The sequence below is a fragment of the Streptopelia decaocto genome (genome assembly GCF_964273445.1).
Source record: "Streptopelia decaocto genome assembly, chromosome: 6".
NCBI classification, from domain to species: domain Eukaryota; kingdom Metazoa; phylum Chordata; class Aves; order Columbiformes; family Columbidae; genus Streptopelia; species Streptopelia decaocto.
The window spans coordinates 43,812,080-43,827,670 of NC_138660.1; the positions used below are offsets into that span (position 1 = coordinate 43,812,080).

General features: G+C 34.9%; 1 protein-coding gene across 1 annotated transcript in view; it reads left to right on the forward strand.

Annotated features, from left to right (window-relative positions):
* The window catches only part of CCDC141 (coiled-coil domain containing 141), a gene marked incomplete at its 5' end in the record, with an annotated part of 70,975 nt that overhangs the window by 39,658 nt on the left and 15,726 nt on the right, over positions 1-15,591 (forward strand). Inside the window, 9 exons of the mRNA XM_082054901.1 lie at positions 340-528; positions 849-1,028; positions 2,095-2,244; positions 7,982-8,122; positions 9,758-9,952; positions 11,613-11,796; positions 13,005-13,114; positions 13,636-13,743; positions 14,369-14,452. Of these exons, the coding sequence (XP_081911027.1) occupies positions 340-528; positions 849-1,028; positions 2,095-2,244; positions 7,982-8,122; positions 9,758-9,952; positions 11,613-11,796; positions 13,005-13,114; positions 13,636-13,743; positions 14,369-14,452 (1,341 nt within the window). The remainder of the gene's footprint in view (positions 1-339; positions 529-848; positions 1,029-2,094; positions 2,245-7,981; positions 8,123-9,757; positions 9,953-11,612; positions 11,797-13,004; positions 13,115-13,635; positions 13,744-14,368; positions 14,453-15,591) is intronic.

The following is a 15,591-nucleotide window of genomic DNA, read 5'->3' on the forward strand; positions in this document are numbered from 1 at the left end:
AGAGTTAGAGCTGGTCAGAGGCTGAGGTCTGTCATACTGAGCTTCCTACCTCCTCTGAATACTGTTTCTGAGTTTTAGCAATTCAATCTGCCATTCACCTACAAGTCAGTGTGATTAGTTTTGATCGAAAACTGTTTCTGGGTGATACTTGAGATTCATGTCTAGCAAAAAGTACAGTATGTGGAGAGTGTTCTAAAGAGCATGGCACTGATTTTTCCCCAAGGCAATTTACCATTGTGAAATTGTTATTTCAACAAATGTAAGGGAAATCTTGCAAATATATTTCTGTAATTTGAGTAACTGCTTTTGCTTTTTTTTTTTTTTTTTTTTTTTTGCCAGCAACTGGATGCTGAGCTTCAGTACCTTACAAAGTTATTAGAATTGCCAAGTCAGAAAGGATTTCCTGTGAAAGAGAATTCTGAGACAATAAGTGAGCTTACTCATTTCCATCAAATGGTAAAGGACACAATGACAGCATATGATGAGATTTTCAACAAGACAGTCAAATTCCATCACACTAAAAAAGAAGTGAGTATAATCTTTCAAAGTGTACCTTCTTCCTGTTGCATTTAAACTCTTTTTGGGTTTGGTATCTGTTGGTCTTTCTCTGCCCCCATTCCTCCCACTCCCTACTCCAACATTAACCTACCTGTTCATCAGAACTAAAATTTTTGATCTAAAAGTGCAGGAAATTTGTAGAATTTAATGTTCAGATCTGAACCCAAATTTAATTACTTAATCCCATGTCCACAAAGTCTAGGGTAATACATTATGAATAAGGAACGAATTATAAACTTCCTTTCATGTTAGTTTAAATACACACTGGTTTTCATTTGAATATATTCCAGCTGGAATGTCTGTCAAAATCAGGAGAACTGGATATTCCTAAAGTATGTGAGAACCCTGAAAATATACACCATGCTAAAGCCTACCTTGTGAATGCTCAGGAGAAATATGCACATACCAGACAGCTATATAAACTGCTTATTACCCAGGGAGTGGATATCTTGTCTGCAGTGCAGCAACATGTGAGTAGAACTAGAATGATCTGTGAAATCAAGGATAAATACAAAAGAAGATTATTGGAGATACCTGACTGACTTTTAGATGTACGAAAATGTATTAATACTCTGGAAAAATAAGTACAGACCTTTAAGTTCCTTTTTAAAAAAGGCAAAACATAAAATGTAAAACAGTTGATAATTTTTAGATTTCTGCTTTTAGACTTTGCAGCCATACAGCCATTAAATTAAATGAAACATCCAGAAATGATCAGATTTAATTTTCAGTAGTTACTCACATTACAAATTGCTTTTGCTAATAGAAAAGAAAAATTAATTTCTTTGAAATCCTGTTTTAATTTTTTAATGGTCTGTGAACAGATTTTACTCTGGAAAGCATTGAAATACATTTGAAATAGAGAGGAAACTAATCTTAAAATATCGTTCACTGGGGAAAAAAAACCCTTGCCTTTCTGTTCTCTAGTATTTTTTGTTGAGTTCAAGGCCCTGTTGGCAATTTCTTGAATGCCACATCTCTATTTTAGACTCCTGCTACTTTGTAAAGGTTGTTTTGCGTATTTATTCTCCTATAAAGAAAGGATAACAAAAGAACTGTAACGAAATATAATAAGGGTGTTACCCTGTCAGTGAATTCCAGACTGATTTGCATGGCAGAACTTACATAATTTTGGAAAGGAGTAATTTATTCAGAGCAGGATGGTTATTGCCCTGTATGCATCTACTGGGGAGAAAGCAAGACACTCCCTTATGACCTGCCTAGATTATCCACATTGCTAGTCTTCTCTTCATACTCCATAAACTGATAGAGAGCAGAAAGGAGCTAATCTCTGGGTGGTAAAGGAGTAAAACAGGTCACTTTCTCTTTGCTCAGAGTAGACACCATGCACGAGTTCTGACTTTGACCCAAAACTACTTCTCAGACTGCTGGTGATTGGAACTGCTATGTACTTGATCTCATTACTTTAGAGGTTTAATGGTTTAGTTTAGCCCATTGTGACTGGCTACGCATGTTCTGCCTCAAAATGATTACATTTCCTGATTTTCATAAGTTGGTTATCTATTCCCTGTTTAGAATTGCTTGAATGTTTCTGTAAAGTATCTGAAACAAGAAGTTTCTAGATTAGAGTGTGAAAGCATTAACTGGAGTTCCAAAGCCGATAAGCATGAGGAAGAGCTGTCACAGCATTTCCAGCACTGCACTACTCAAGAGGAGATAAATGAGGTAAATGAGATAAATCCCGACAAGTAAAATGACCATTAAAAGGGCTGTTGTGTTTTGTTATACATTACTGTTTACCATTCCTCTTGATGTTTCATACATATATAGAAAAGTTGATTTTCATTTTAACAGCAATCTTGGATCCAGTCAGCAGCAATATTAATCTATGGTCCATACCTCCACAGTTCGGGATTATATCAAATTGTTGGGCTGGCAATAAACTGCTTTCACTGTACCAAGAGGCCTGGGAATAGAGCAGCTATATTTTCTTTGGCTTTCAGCTCTGTCAGGTTCATCTGAAATACACGAGTCTTCAGATTTCTTTCTTACACAGATAAAGTTTCAAGTGAAAGTAGAATTTACATATATTGCTGTTGTAAGACTATTAGAAGGAACTTTCAGTCTTCTAATGAAAAGTTCAGAGTAATTTAGTACTTAATATTTTCTCAGAAACCCAAGATATGATACTTAAAAAAACTGCTAGAAGAAAAGGAAATGTTCTTTGGTACAAGATATTAGAATTCAATACTGTGGAATATATTTAGGAAATAATAATACTTAGGAAAAAATACTTAGTTAATATTATTATTAATTTAGCATCTTAGTTGGCCAAATACAAATCCACTCACAACTTAGCAGGTTGAATTGGATAGATGTCTCAGAAAAAAATACTTTAGGAAAAACATTTAATAGATTTAATTTTCTCAGAGCGGTTCGTTATAATAAGAGACTGATGGTCTTTACAGTTGAAGTTCTGTAGACTGCACTTCTGTGCATCCATGAAGTACAGAAATTGGATTCTTACCTGGAAGGATTTCACACTACAATTTCCTGTATTGTGAAGCATAGGCAGTGGAAACACAGGACACTGAAGGTTATATGTTCTTATTTTATCTTTCACTTAGTAAATCTACACCTGAATAAAGAAAGATTGTATTTTCTCAAAATCCCCAAAGCAGAGCTGACTGATATTTCTGTCCCAACTCTTTAATGAGAAAATTGTTTGTTTTTTCTTTTCTTTTACAAAATTTTTGTGCGTGTTTGTGAAAAATATCCATTTTCACGAAAAGGTATTTTGAAATTGAAAGAACGTGTGCATCATAAAAGGGGTTTTTGAACCTCAGTTACAGTTCTAGTACCTTGCCAGTTATATGCTGAGTGTGTTTCACCCTCTGATCTTCTGTGCAAATTCTTGGCCGATGGTAGTGGGAACAGCAGGTGGTGGTACAGGAGAAGCACTCTGGCAGAGGGAACCATGATGTAGAAGAGAATGAAAACATCAAGTACAAGAAGTCCCATTATGCTTTCCAGTGGCACAGTAGAATCAGTATATTTGAGGTTCAAACTAAAGAATTCTAGGTTTTTAATGAAAGCCCCTCAAATTTGCTGAAGAAAAGGAAACATTCACTGAGCAGCCTGTAAGTCTGGCCATATTCAAAGACACAAATAAATCTCTTGTTCCTGTCCTTTGATTCTGGCATTATATAATGAGGGCAGGAGAATGTGACTCCTTTCTAAGAATAATTTTTTCAATTTTTATTACTTGTTAGACTTCCAGTGAGAGCAGGAAGTAAAGGAAAAAGCAATTGTCTGTCTATGTCAAATTTAAATGAAAAGTGTGTCAGTGACACGTGTCACTCACCACGTGCCCTATATTGCCAAACGTAATGTTTTAGCTTCTCATAGTTAATGGACACCCTCTGCAAAAAAATTGCATAAGATATTTTCAATTACAGTGTTTATTATTGTTGGGGTTTGGGATTTTTGTTGTTTTCATTTTGAATTGGCAAAGTCATGTTGGCTGGTTGAGTTAAAACTGTCATCCTCAAACCTAATTGAATTTGAATGTAAACGAGCTGAAATATACTAATTTGGTGTGTGGATACCTTTTTCTTTAGATTCTTTTTCTATTAAAGATTAGCATAGAATATTTTTCCTAAACAAATACTTGGCTAAGGTACCTGTATATGCATTAATCCACTGCCGTTTTTTTTTTTTTTTTTTCATTAAGTATTTATAACTAATTCTGTTTAGGGATCAAAACCAGACACTGAACTACTTCAATAATGTTAAAGTTATAAGTATTCACTTCAGTATTTTAAATTCTGTAAGTTTTAACATCAGAAATTAGTCTGAGTATTGCAAGTATATAGCAAACCTGTCTGAAATAACAATTTCTTTACCATCTACTGTGTCTAAGCAAATCTTTCATGTGGCAGCAGCAGCTGTTCATAGCTGTCACACAGTAAACAGCCTACCAGACAGTTTAGTTGTGATTTACCAGTGTATTGAGCAAACTTAAAAGTTGACTCAAAATATTTGGAATTCTGCTGAAAATACTTAAATTAATTTACATTTAATGTGGTGAATTGGAGGGTGTAAATAAAGCATGTGAGACAGGACTTTGGTGATTAGGACTCACCAGTGTTTGAATATATCATACTTGGAGGATTTGGCTAGCTCCCTTTGTGTGTAACGTGTTAGTGCTTGTATAAGAAGCAAGCAAACAAATACTTAAATTTACAGCCAAGGATACATAGTATGAGTTTTGAAACAGTCTCGGAGGACAGAAGAGTAAAATGCATGCCTTTTGTGTGCCTTCTCTAACGTAAAGACAATTTGCAAAGGCCGAAAAAAAGGATATATGCCTGCTGCATCTTTGAAAGGTACCAGGAAAGCACATATGACCTTTGAGGTCTGAATTTGTCACTTTGGGCTTGGGGAGCAGTTTCCAAAGAGCTGCAACTCAGCTGTGTTAACACTGCATTCATTTGCAATAGAGCCACAGGTAACTGTTGCTTAATGTTACACTGAATCCATTCATGGAATTATAAGTGACAGAGTGATTTACATAAGATAACTTTTGCAATGAAAAGGTTTTTTTTAAGTGATCACTTTAAAAATAACATTTATGCAAGTATACACAAAGCTTTCAACAGAAGAGTAGCACAGATCCTGCTGTAGGTTCTTAGCTCTCCCGAATCATCTCCCTTCTTTCCTCTTCATCATATCATTATTTATACACTTATGGAAAGATATGGTTGAAAATGTGGATTTTAACCATAGAGGGTAATGAGCTGCCTCTGTTCACAAGTCAGTAGGAACTGATACTTCTTAGCACATTTCTCACATTCTAATTTATTTTGATTGTGGTCCCAGAATTAATGTAATCATTAATGATTTGAACAACACCTTTCCTTTCTTCCCGCTTTCTGGCTGGCTCTTCTTTCATCTTTGTCGCTTTGAAAATCTATTTTCAGCAACCTTCTCCCATGGGATATTTTGATTATTAGTGCTATTAAAAGTTTTATTTATGAATAAAAAGGGAAGATTAAGTGGCTAACACTGAAGTACCTCCTGCAGTGGTTCACATAGGAATCAAAGCATTTTACTAGAACTGTACCATCAACAAAACCAAAAATGTTTAAATCAGCTTCATAACTTGCTTTTTCCATTTACTTTATAGATGTGTGATGAATTGGAGCAATTGGCACCTAAACCCCTCTTCTCTACTATCATTCTCCACCCATGACAGTCCAGCTATAGTTAGGAACAGCTGCCTGATTAATGGCTATGACACAATGGCCAAGTTACAAAGTCCCACTAAACTCGTGGGCTGAAGTCACGAAAGCATATTAGGGTGTATAGTTCCTTTAGTATGTCTCATTTAATTTTGCAGAAAATAGTGGAAAACAGTGATATTTTTAGATATCTAAAAACTGGTAGTGATATGTCATCTTTGGTACAGTTGCTGATGATGAGTTGTGTACATGTACTCTGAGGGGGTGATGTGCAAGTCTGAGCTGAATCTGGTTTTTCCACTGAGGCTAAAAGAGAAGAGTGACAGCAGCTGCAGACCTTTGACACATGAGCCGTCATATCTGAAACAAGGCGATCTAATTTCACCTACTGCTATGAGGAGAGCCTCTGGCCTTATACATGATCGCTAGCATATGCATGTGCATAAGCCAGTGAAATAAACTAAAATAAACTCTTGCTCACCTCTTCTTTTCCTCAAAATTAAACCAGTAAGTAAGGCTCTTATGTTCTGAAGACAAAATCTTGTTCTGCAGAGGTGGTTTTATTAACTGAGGGCTTTTAGATAGATTTTATTGTTCTGTGTACTTAGGTGGGATGAAGAGCTTAAACTAATTAGAGATCACTGTGCCTGTGACAGAATTCCCTTCCTTTCCATTACACTGAGTGAACACCATCTGTCTATTCACCACTGAAATAATGTGACAACATCCCACTAGATGAAATGAAAATGAAAAATATATCCCTTGATGGATTAACATTAGTGTGTAATAACAAGGATTGATTGCTAGATGTTCCAATAACAGTAGCTGCAAAATGAGCATTCATTACTCCCTGGATTCTTTGGTAGGGGGGTAGGGGAAACTCTGTAGGAGTTTTTAATACTAAAAAGCCTCAAATATGTTAACAAAATATCAAATTGTGGATGCGATCTGAACTTACTAATACTAATCAAGTAAGTTATGTTCTTTGCATTTGTGTGTCTGGAGAAAGAAATTGCAAAGCATTAGAACTGCTCTGTTTCTTTTATATTGGTTCCTTTAGATAAATATCATTTCATGTAATTTATTCTACATTCTCCTAAAAGCAAAAGATTGTCAACACAAAGGATGTGAAGTTCTCAAAAAAAAAAAAGAAGAAAACCCAGTAATTTTTATATACTTCAATTTCAGATTTTATGAATTAATTATAAATCATTTGAAAATGTGACCATGGAATCGCAGTGTAATCAAACAAGTTCATTTTATAAGTTACCAGAAGCATATTTTAAGCAGGTTTTTTTACTTGTTTGGTTCTTGTATGTGTTGCTTAAAGGCACTCAAAAGAAACTGTAATGTCTAAAAGGTTTTTTTGCATTTGTAAATAAACTAGAAAATTACACAACTTTCAGAGAAAAAAAAAATTGAAAAATAAAATTTTATACTTAAAAAAGTTTCCTTTAAAGTTAATTTAGCTGACTATGTTTGGTATGCTTATTTATATAACATTGCTAATGCAAAGAATGACATATGTTTTATTAAGGGCACACTTTTAAGAGGACATTAAAGCAAACATGTAACTGACATTGAAAAAAAAAATAATGAAAGAATATAACAACCCTATATTATAACTAGTTCCTACAGTACATAAACAGCAGGTTTTTAAAATTCTGTTGATCATAAATGACTCTTCTTTTTGATGTGTATTAAAGTCATTCTGGTAAATTGGCCATGCATACGATTAATGTGTGTATACGAAAGTGTGGCTTCCTAGAGCTTCATCAGTGTAATTTTTGTCATTCTGAATTTTTAAAATATTTTGAAGATTAAAAAAAAAATGTAGCTATATTCTAAGTAGCCAAAGAGTTTTAGAGTAAATTTATTATAACTAAATTTAATAGCAGTTATCTCAGCTGATATAAGTCCATCTGAAAAGTCTTGAAAGGCAAAGATGCTTCAAAATCAGGGCTACTGGTTCATTTAAATTATTATCATTACAGGAATCATTTTGCCTAATGATGAGCTTGCTACACCAAGTCAATACTAACTGGTAGTAATACTCTCATATGGCATCAAATCCATCTAGCTGTAGTTAAGTGAGGCTTTTTTTGGGTATCTGTTAGACAGAATCTCTCTGCTATCATACGGTCTGTTAAACAGCTCTTGGTAAAACTTGAAGTGTACTCATTTCTTTTTCGCTAACATATATGCTTACTCTGTTTCAGCTCAGAGAATCATTTAAGGATCTCAAAAAGAAATTCAACAATTTGAAATTTAACTATACGAAGAAAACTGAAAAATCTCGAAATTTGAAAGTACTTAAAATACAGATTCAGCATGTTGATACATATGCAGAGAAAATACAGGTAATATTAGAAATGTTAGTCTTAGTGAAGGCTTCACTGATTGAATTGCTGTGGCCTGTGCCAAGCAGAACAGAGGAAAGGTAAAATGTATTGTGAGCTCACCCATTCTTTGACTTCACCAGAAACTCTTCTTCCAAAGCCTTCAGTGACCTTTTTAGTTGCCAGTCATAACTAGCGCTTTTTGTTTTGCTTGCCCTGCCAGTCTCTCCCTTCACAAAGTTTTTACTTGAAATTTTCAGTAGCTTCTATGATTCTATTTTTGCTTTTTCTTTTGATGTCATTGACAATTCCTTTTACAACCTTTTTTCTTTATTTCGGTGCAATTTTATCCGCTAATGCAAATTCAAATCGCAGAATCACTGAGGCTGGAAGAAACCTCTGGAGATAATCTGGTTGAAATGCCATCCCCAGAGCAGGGTCCATTACAGAAGGTTGCTCTGCGTCATGTCCAGTCGGGTTTTGAATATCTCCAGGGATGGATACTTCACAGCCTCTGTCAGAAAGCTGTTCCATCCTCAGAGTAAAAAGAGTGGGGTTTGTTTTGTTTTGTGTTTTCTTAAACAGAATTTCCTGTGTTTCAGTTTGGGTGCATTACCTCCTGTCTTTTCACCAGACACCACTGAGATGCATCTGGCTCTGTTTTCTTTACTCACTCCCATCATATTTTTATACACATTGATGAGATCCACCTTGAACCTTCTCTTCTCCAGGCTAAAAATATCCCAGCTCTCTCTGTCCTTGTATAAAGCACGCTCAGTCATCTTTGTGGTACCTTGCTGGGTTTGCTCCAGTGTGTCCAGGAATTTCTTGTACCGGGGACACAAGACTCCAGGTGTAGCCTCACTAGTGCTATGTAGAAGGGAATAATCCCCTCCTATGACCCACTGGCAAGACTCTTCCTACCAGTGTCTACTCTTACAAGTTTATGTGTGGACAGTTCGTGAAATGCTTTCCTATTTTAAACCAACTTCTTCCTTCCCAAACAAAAAACAAGGATCCATCTTTTTGCATCACTTGTAAAACAATTGGCACAACGAAGTATTGATCAACTGGCAAGACTAGTGTTACCAAGAGATAAAGTATATTAATGCATATATGTACATAATCTTACCCTAAAACTTACAGGTCATGTTTATATCAGATATCATAAAGTACTAGTATGAATGCTAATTCCTCCTGGCCTTTGGGGTTACTGTAGATTGTCACTGATGTTGCTTATTTCAGATTCTTAAGCAATATGTTAATATCCTAGGACATAACTAACTGTGGTGCTTAAATTGACTTGTATTTACTCAGACTCTAAAGACTTAGTAGTATTTTTTTCTGTTGCAGATTGAATGGAAGTTATTTTGCTGAAGATCCTATGTTTTATTACTACATATATTTTCTTATTTTAAGCTGAAAAATATAACTGAATTTCACATTTCATAAATATAGTTTACATTGATTTAAATCAGCATTGTACAGGCACCCGTTTACTTTGATTTTTTTTCTTTGATTTCTTGTACTTGTAATTTTTAAAACACAGGACAAGAAATATATTTGTGCGGCTTTTCCCATGTTTTTTATTTTTTATTTCTAAAAATAAAACATTTTTGTTGCGGTGTTTAACATTGGTACCTTTTTTTTAAACAGATTCTTAAAAAGAAGATGGATAATTTAGAGAAGAAAGTCATTTGCTCGGTAGCAAATGAACCTAATGCTAAAGTTAGAGTCCTCTTGGAGTCAATCAGTGACTTACAAAAACAGCTGAATGACTTTAGCAGAGTTGTGGAGGATTACAAGCAAAATCTGGATCTTGTGGAGCATCTGCAACAGATGATGGAAGAGGTATTAGTAAACTCCAAATCCTCACTGTGGCTGTAGTAATGATCCAGGGCTGGGTTAGATAAAAGTGCTTGTAACTACTTCAGGCAAAAATCTGTGGCTTCCAAAAGTAGTAGACTGGTAAAAATCTGTATTTTTTTTCTATTTTTTTCTTTGTAGCTTTGTGGAGAAAGGGGAGGGACAGGGGGAACCACAATGTGACAACATTCTTGTGCTGCTATGCACACAACTGGGGCCTCCACCTCCATATGACTTTCATAGTGATTCAGCATATCAGTGATCATACTCATGAACTCATTTTATCAAAGTATATTCTGAGGCAACACAGAAAGTGCTACAGGGGCCTCTTCGATAGCTGTAAAACCACAAGAGCCAGGTTATCACAATATCCACTGTGTTTGGTGTCAGGAAGAGCTGTTTATGTGGGTTGTAATTCTGGAACTGAAATGTAAAATATTTAGTTCCTTAAAAGCAGTATGTGGGGTTTTTGTTTGTTTTGGTTTTGGCTTTTTGTGTGTGTGTGTTGGGGTGGTGGTGGTGTTGTAATAGACTTAATTGCTAAGTACTTTTTTTTTTTTCTGAACTGCAGTCTCTTTTTGGAGAATTCTGTAACTTTTTTTGTCATGTGTCTAAGGACTACCTCACCCATTGTAATTTTTAAAAATAAATAAAGTTTGTAACAGTATTTTTCCTCTTGCTACAGTGTGTCGATGCCTCTGCTGTGAAGCAAGCAGATTCCTGTCATCATTGTTTATTTTTAGAAATAACACTGTTCATATCTCCAAAGTGATCTAAATGCATGAAAAATAAATTCTCTTAATGATGGATCAAAATACTAAAGTTTTGTTTAAAAAGATTATTTTAGTGTCCAGTGATCAATGTGTAATTTTAAATATTGCTAGCAAAGCGATTTGTTACCATTTCTTGTTCACTTACATTTTTAATCTTCCCCTTTACTTTGAGGGAAATAAATTATTTCCTAGAGCTAGAATTTAAGATTTTTTTTTTTTTACTCAGTGCAAAGTATCACCTTTTACTCAACAATTCTCTTTCAGTGAATAGGCAGAGTCTTAAATACAGACTTTATTGGCAGTTAAAAATGGTGATTATTAGCTGCTTGCTGTAGTGATGCAATATGGATGATACTGAGGGCACACCAGATTCTGTCCTCCTCTGAGTATTGTTAACCAAAAATGTTTATTAAGGATTTGTTCTAAAGTCCATTCTTATCAGCAGAATGCCTCCTGGCAACTTTAACGGTTGCTGAGACCAAAGCCCCTGTTTGCTAGTAGACTAAATACAAGTAACCTTGCTGTTTTGGCAGAGGTATAGCTGCGCCCATGATATGAAGTTTGTGAAATTAGTCAGTTGATACACAAGGTGGAAAGAATTCAGAACTTAAATATATGTTTGCAGCACCGTTAGCTGATAACTTCACCATGCTTGTAAGATTGGAATGTATGTAGTGTTTAAAGAAAATGTAGCAGTCATTAATATTTGAATCAGTATTGGTGATGAGCAAATGTTTTTCAGGTTAAATTAAAATCAGAAAATTTAAGATGTACACTATGCCACTGGTTTTGGAAAGTCTAAGAATAGTCCAGTCTATTCTACAAAACTGTTGATGGTAATTCATTATAATGTAGTGTTTTTTTCCCCTCAGTGTCAATTTTGGTTCGAAGATGTGAGTGCAACAGTAATTAGAGTTGGCAATTATTCTGCAGAATGCAAAACACGAGAAGCGATAGAAACTCTCTACAAGCAATTCAATAAGTTTATTGAGCCTGCAGTGCCTCAACAAGAAGAAAAAATGCAGCAGATTACAGACCTTGCTAAACAGTTATATGGTGAGGAGCTGTCTGGTAATGTACTGAGGGGGAAAAAATACAGTAATATAAGACAGGAGGAAGCAGATTTCTAGATTTATTCATTTAAGAAGAAAATCCTATGAAGTTTAAAAAACAAATGTTTTAAAGTATTGGCTGGAGGAGGTGAAGGATTTCGAACAAATATTTAAAACATAAAAATATGAAAGTACTCAACAGTCTGGCAGTTAACTTGGTTTTCTGTATACAGTCTGAGTTCACCTTGAAATGAAGTGTGAATGTCCTGGTAATATATATGGGCTTGGAATTAGGACTTCATGTCATATGCTATCTCATAACAGGCAATTCTTTGAAGTCAGTATACTACAGTGATATACGTCAGTGCTGAGTGAATTTTTACAATAACACTGTGCATAACTAGTGGTATTTGATTGCCAACATCTGTAAGTATTTTATTAGCAAAAATCTAGATTGTTATAGAAATACTATATTTGCAATTGTATTGATTTGGAACATTGTTGACCAAAAAGTTTGGTCAAATTTCAGGTTTTGCTTTTTTTCCTCCCACTTATAATGATTATATACTAGTTGAAGTTATCCAAAGGTAAGATGACCATCCAAAAGTGCAAGGATACAGAATCAAACTGTGCTTTTAAATTCCTCTAAGTTAGTGTTGAAAAGTCTATTTAGAGACCACTGATAGATTTTGTTTTTCTTCTCTCTCTCTGTTTTGTTTTTTTTTTTAACCTTCTCTATTTTAAACATTCCTGTTTGTAGGAAAGGAGCTGACAGAATGGAGTCTTGGCATCAGCTGATTAAGAACACTGGGAGAAAGAAGCTGCTTTGTGTTTTTTAAGTCATTACGTAGGAGAAAGCTTCTCCATCCTGCCTTTCTTTTGTATTTCTTATAATAGGAATCTAAGTGCCTTCTAGCTGTGTAATAAGGCAACTAGTTTAGGAGACACTCTGAGGTCAGCATCCTTTAAAGCAGTATCACTAACCAGATAGAAGTAACAGTGTTCAAGCAGAAGCCTAGTACAAGACCTAGAGCAAGTGTGAGGGCTCAGTAGCAAGTAAGAAGTAGGAAAGCATATTGCTGTGAATCACAGAACTCCTTCAGCAATACAAAACACAGAAAAATGTAATTATTATAGTATGTTTGGGTTAAAAAGTACATTAATTGTTACACGTTTGAGCCATTTCTTCTAATTTAATGTTTACCTTTGTAGGTATTGAAGAAGGAATGAAGTATGTTGAAAAAGCCATGTTAAAGTACAAAGAAATAATTAATTCTGTTGATGAGTTGTGTAGAACTCTGAGGGAACTTAAGGAGATTAAGGTTTGTTGTATTTGTTTGGTTTGCTTTGGTTTGTTTTAACCTGGAGAATGTATTGCATGTACATCAACTTATCAGGCTTAGTGTCTGAATCTGCTTTCCTGAAATCTTGATCTTGATTTTTTTTCTTCTGGATTTGTTATTTATCCTCTTCGTGCACACCCCCCCACCCCCAGCAATAGTGTCACTTTTTTAATCTTTTGTTTTCCCTTACTTATGCTGGGTACAAGTTGGTTAATTATCCTCAGATGCTTGACCAGTCACTTGAATTCTTCAATCTTTGGTGTCCTATACTTTCCCTGCCTCAGAAAAGGTCCCCCCAGCTTTGAAAAAAGTTGTGTTTGCATGTCCAGGGATGAGTGAACCACATTTTGCTGCATATTTTGTCATAAGCAATTTTTTAAGATAAGAATTCACTTTTTTCTTTTACTACTTTGTTGGATAGACCGTTAAGTCACTGTGTAGCTAACAAATATTACCTTCTATTGTGTATAATCATACTTAATTTTCTTTTCACATGGCAGAAAGATGAGTTTTCTGAAGAACTGGTTACTGTTCAAAAAGAAGAAAGAAAGGGTCAAGAAGCATGTGAAGCTGTTATTAAAGAGAAAGCAGAGGAACAAAAACAGCAGGTCAGTTTGATTTGTTTTGTTTTAACCAGAACTCTATCTCTTAAGAGGCTTTGTGTATTGCTAGAAAGCTTCTTTCTTTTCAGTCTTGAAGCCTCCTTAAGATGTGTGTTATCAGTGTAGTCTTGATCACTTCTCCTTTTTTTTTTTCTAGTTACCCCTTTGCCTTCTATCCAATCCACATATTCTTCTCTAGGAAGAATATTTTTTTGCCTTCTCTTTACTTGCCTGTGTATATATTTTTCTTTTCTAAAATAATATTATTTTCTTAATTTTTACCCATTTTCCTTTGGTCCTCTTGCCATAGTATTCTTAATGCAGAATGTCTTCTTTGTGACCATTCTTCTTCCTCAAGGGAGAACACATTCTGCTCTTTCCTCCACAGGACTTAAGGGACTATAGGAAGGAACAGAGGAGACTGCTGTTAGTATTTTCAAGAACCTTAATATAGATATAATCCCTAGAGGCAAACTATGAAAGTATTTTATTTGTAGGTAATATGCTCAGAGAGAAGCCTCACATACCAGAATTTTAACTAAGTAACAGTGGAAATTACAATTCTTTGTTGAATCATTAAGGTCTTCATTGGAGAAACAAAAAAAGTGGTTTTTAAACATTTTTCTTTTAGATGGCATCAGGTAAATTGCTTACTAATTCAGAAAGCATTACTGAGGAGGGAAAAGATGCTGCATCTCCTACCAACACTAAACAGGTATAGATTTTTTTATTTATTTTTTTTTAATCAAATTGATATGCATTGTTGTGTACTCTCAAAAGAATTTTGCTCCTTAATTAATTGCTTCTCAAAAGTGATGGATATCGTTACAGATTTGTGGGCTTTGACTATCTTCTCATCTACAGTATTATAAAAATCCAATGCAAAACAAGCACAGAGTTGCTTCAGTTTTGCAACAGTGTGAAAAACAGGAAAGCAGTTCTCGCAAAAACATGATGGAACGCAACTACAGCTGTCAGCAGTTCAATATGGCATCATGTCACAGATAATCTTCTGTACTATTGGTACAACACTATACATCAAGTAAATAACAGAACTCAGCATCAAATAGTCAACTTCACCCTTACCTCAAAACATTTAAGTTCCATTTCAGTTGCCAAAATTCTATGCAGTAGAGATTGCATGTTGAGGACAATGCACAAAAGGAAATTAGGTGGTAAAAGACTGGGTATGCATTTAGAATGAGAAAAATCCTAGCAGACAAGCATGTATTATTCAAAGATACAAAGTAAATGAATGTGAAAGGTTCAAAATTGTCAATGAATAAATGTAGTCTTAGGAATACAAGCAAAATACAAAACCAGACCTACATTTTATGAGATTAATTCCTTTAGCTTGAAGAACATTTTGAAGCCTTGGGATCCTGGATGTAAATGTAAATAATTTACTGTGTGGAATAACCTGGTGAATTGGAGTGGGTAATAATATATTTAAGCCTTTAGAAATGTAGGATACATTGGTAATCGTTTTTAATCTCTAAAATTTCAATTTTGCAAGCTGGTATTGTAGACCAATACTACAGGACATTAATTTGTGATGTTTTGCAGAAATTCAGCTAATATTAACATTCCCTTCAGTTCAATACAGAATGTCCTGTAATCTAATGTCATTGAGCTTAATTAATTTTGTTACCTCCATTCCAAGCCAGTGGAACTTTCAACATTGACATGCAGCCCAGATTTCACTCAGAATTTTGTGACTATTCCGAAAGCCACGCTCAGGAGAATCACCTCACCCAGCAGATGTCCATAGCCCTCTTTCCTCTTTTGCTAGGCCACAGGTTTGGCTGTCGTTATCACACTGCGCCTCAGCTGCCAAGGAGAGAAGTCAAGGGT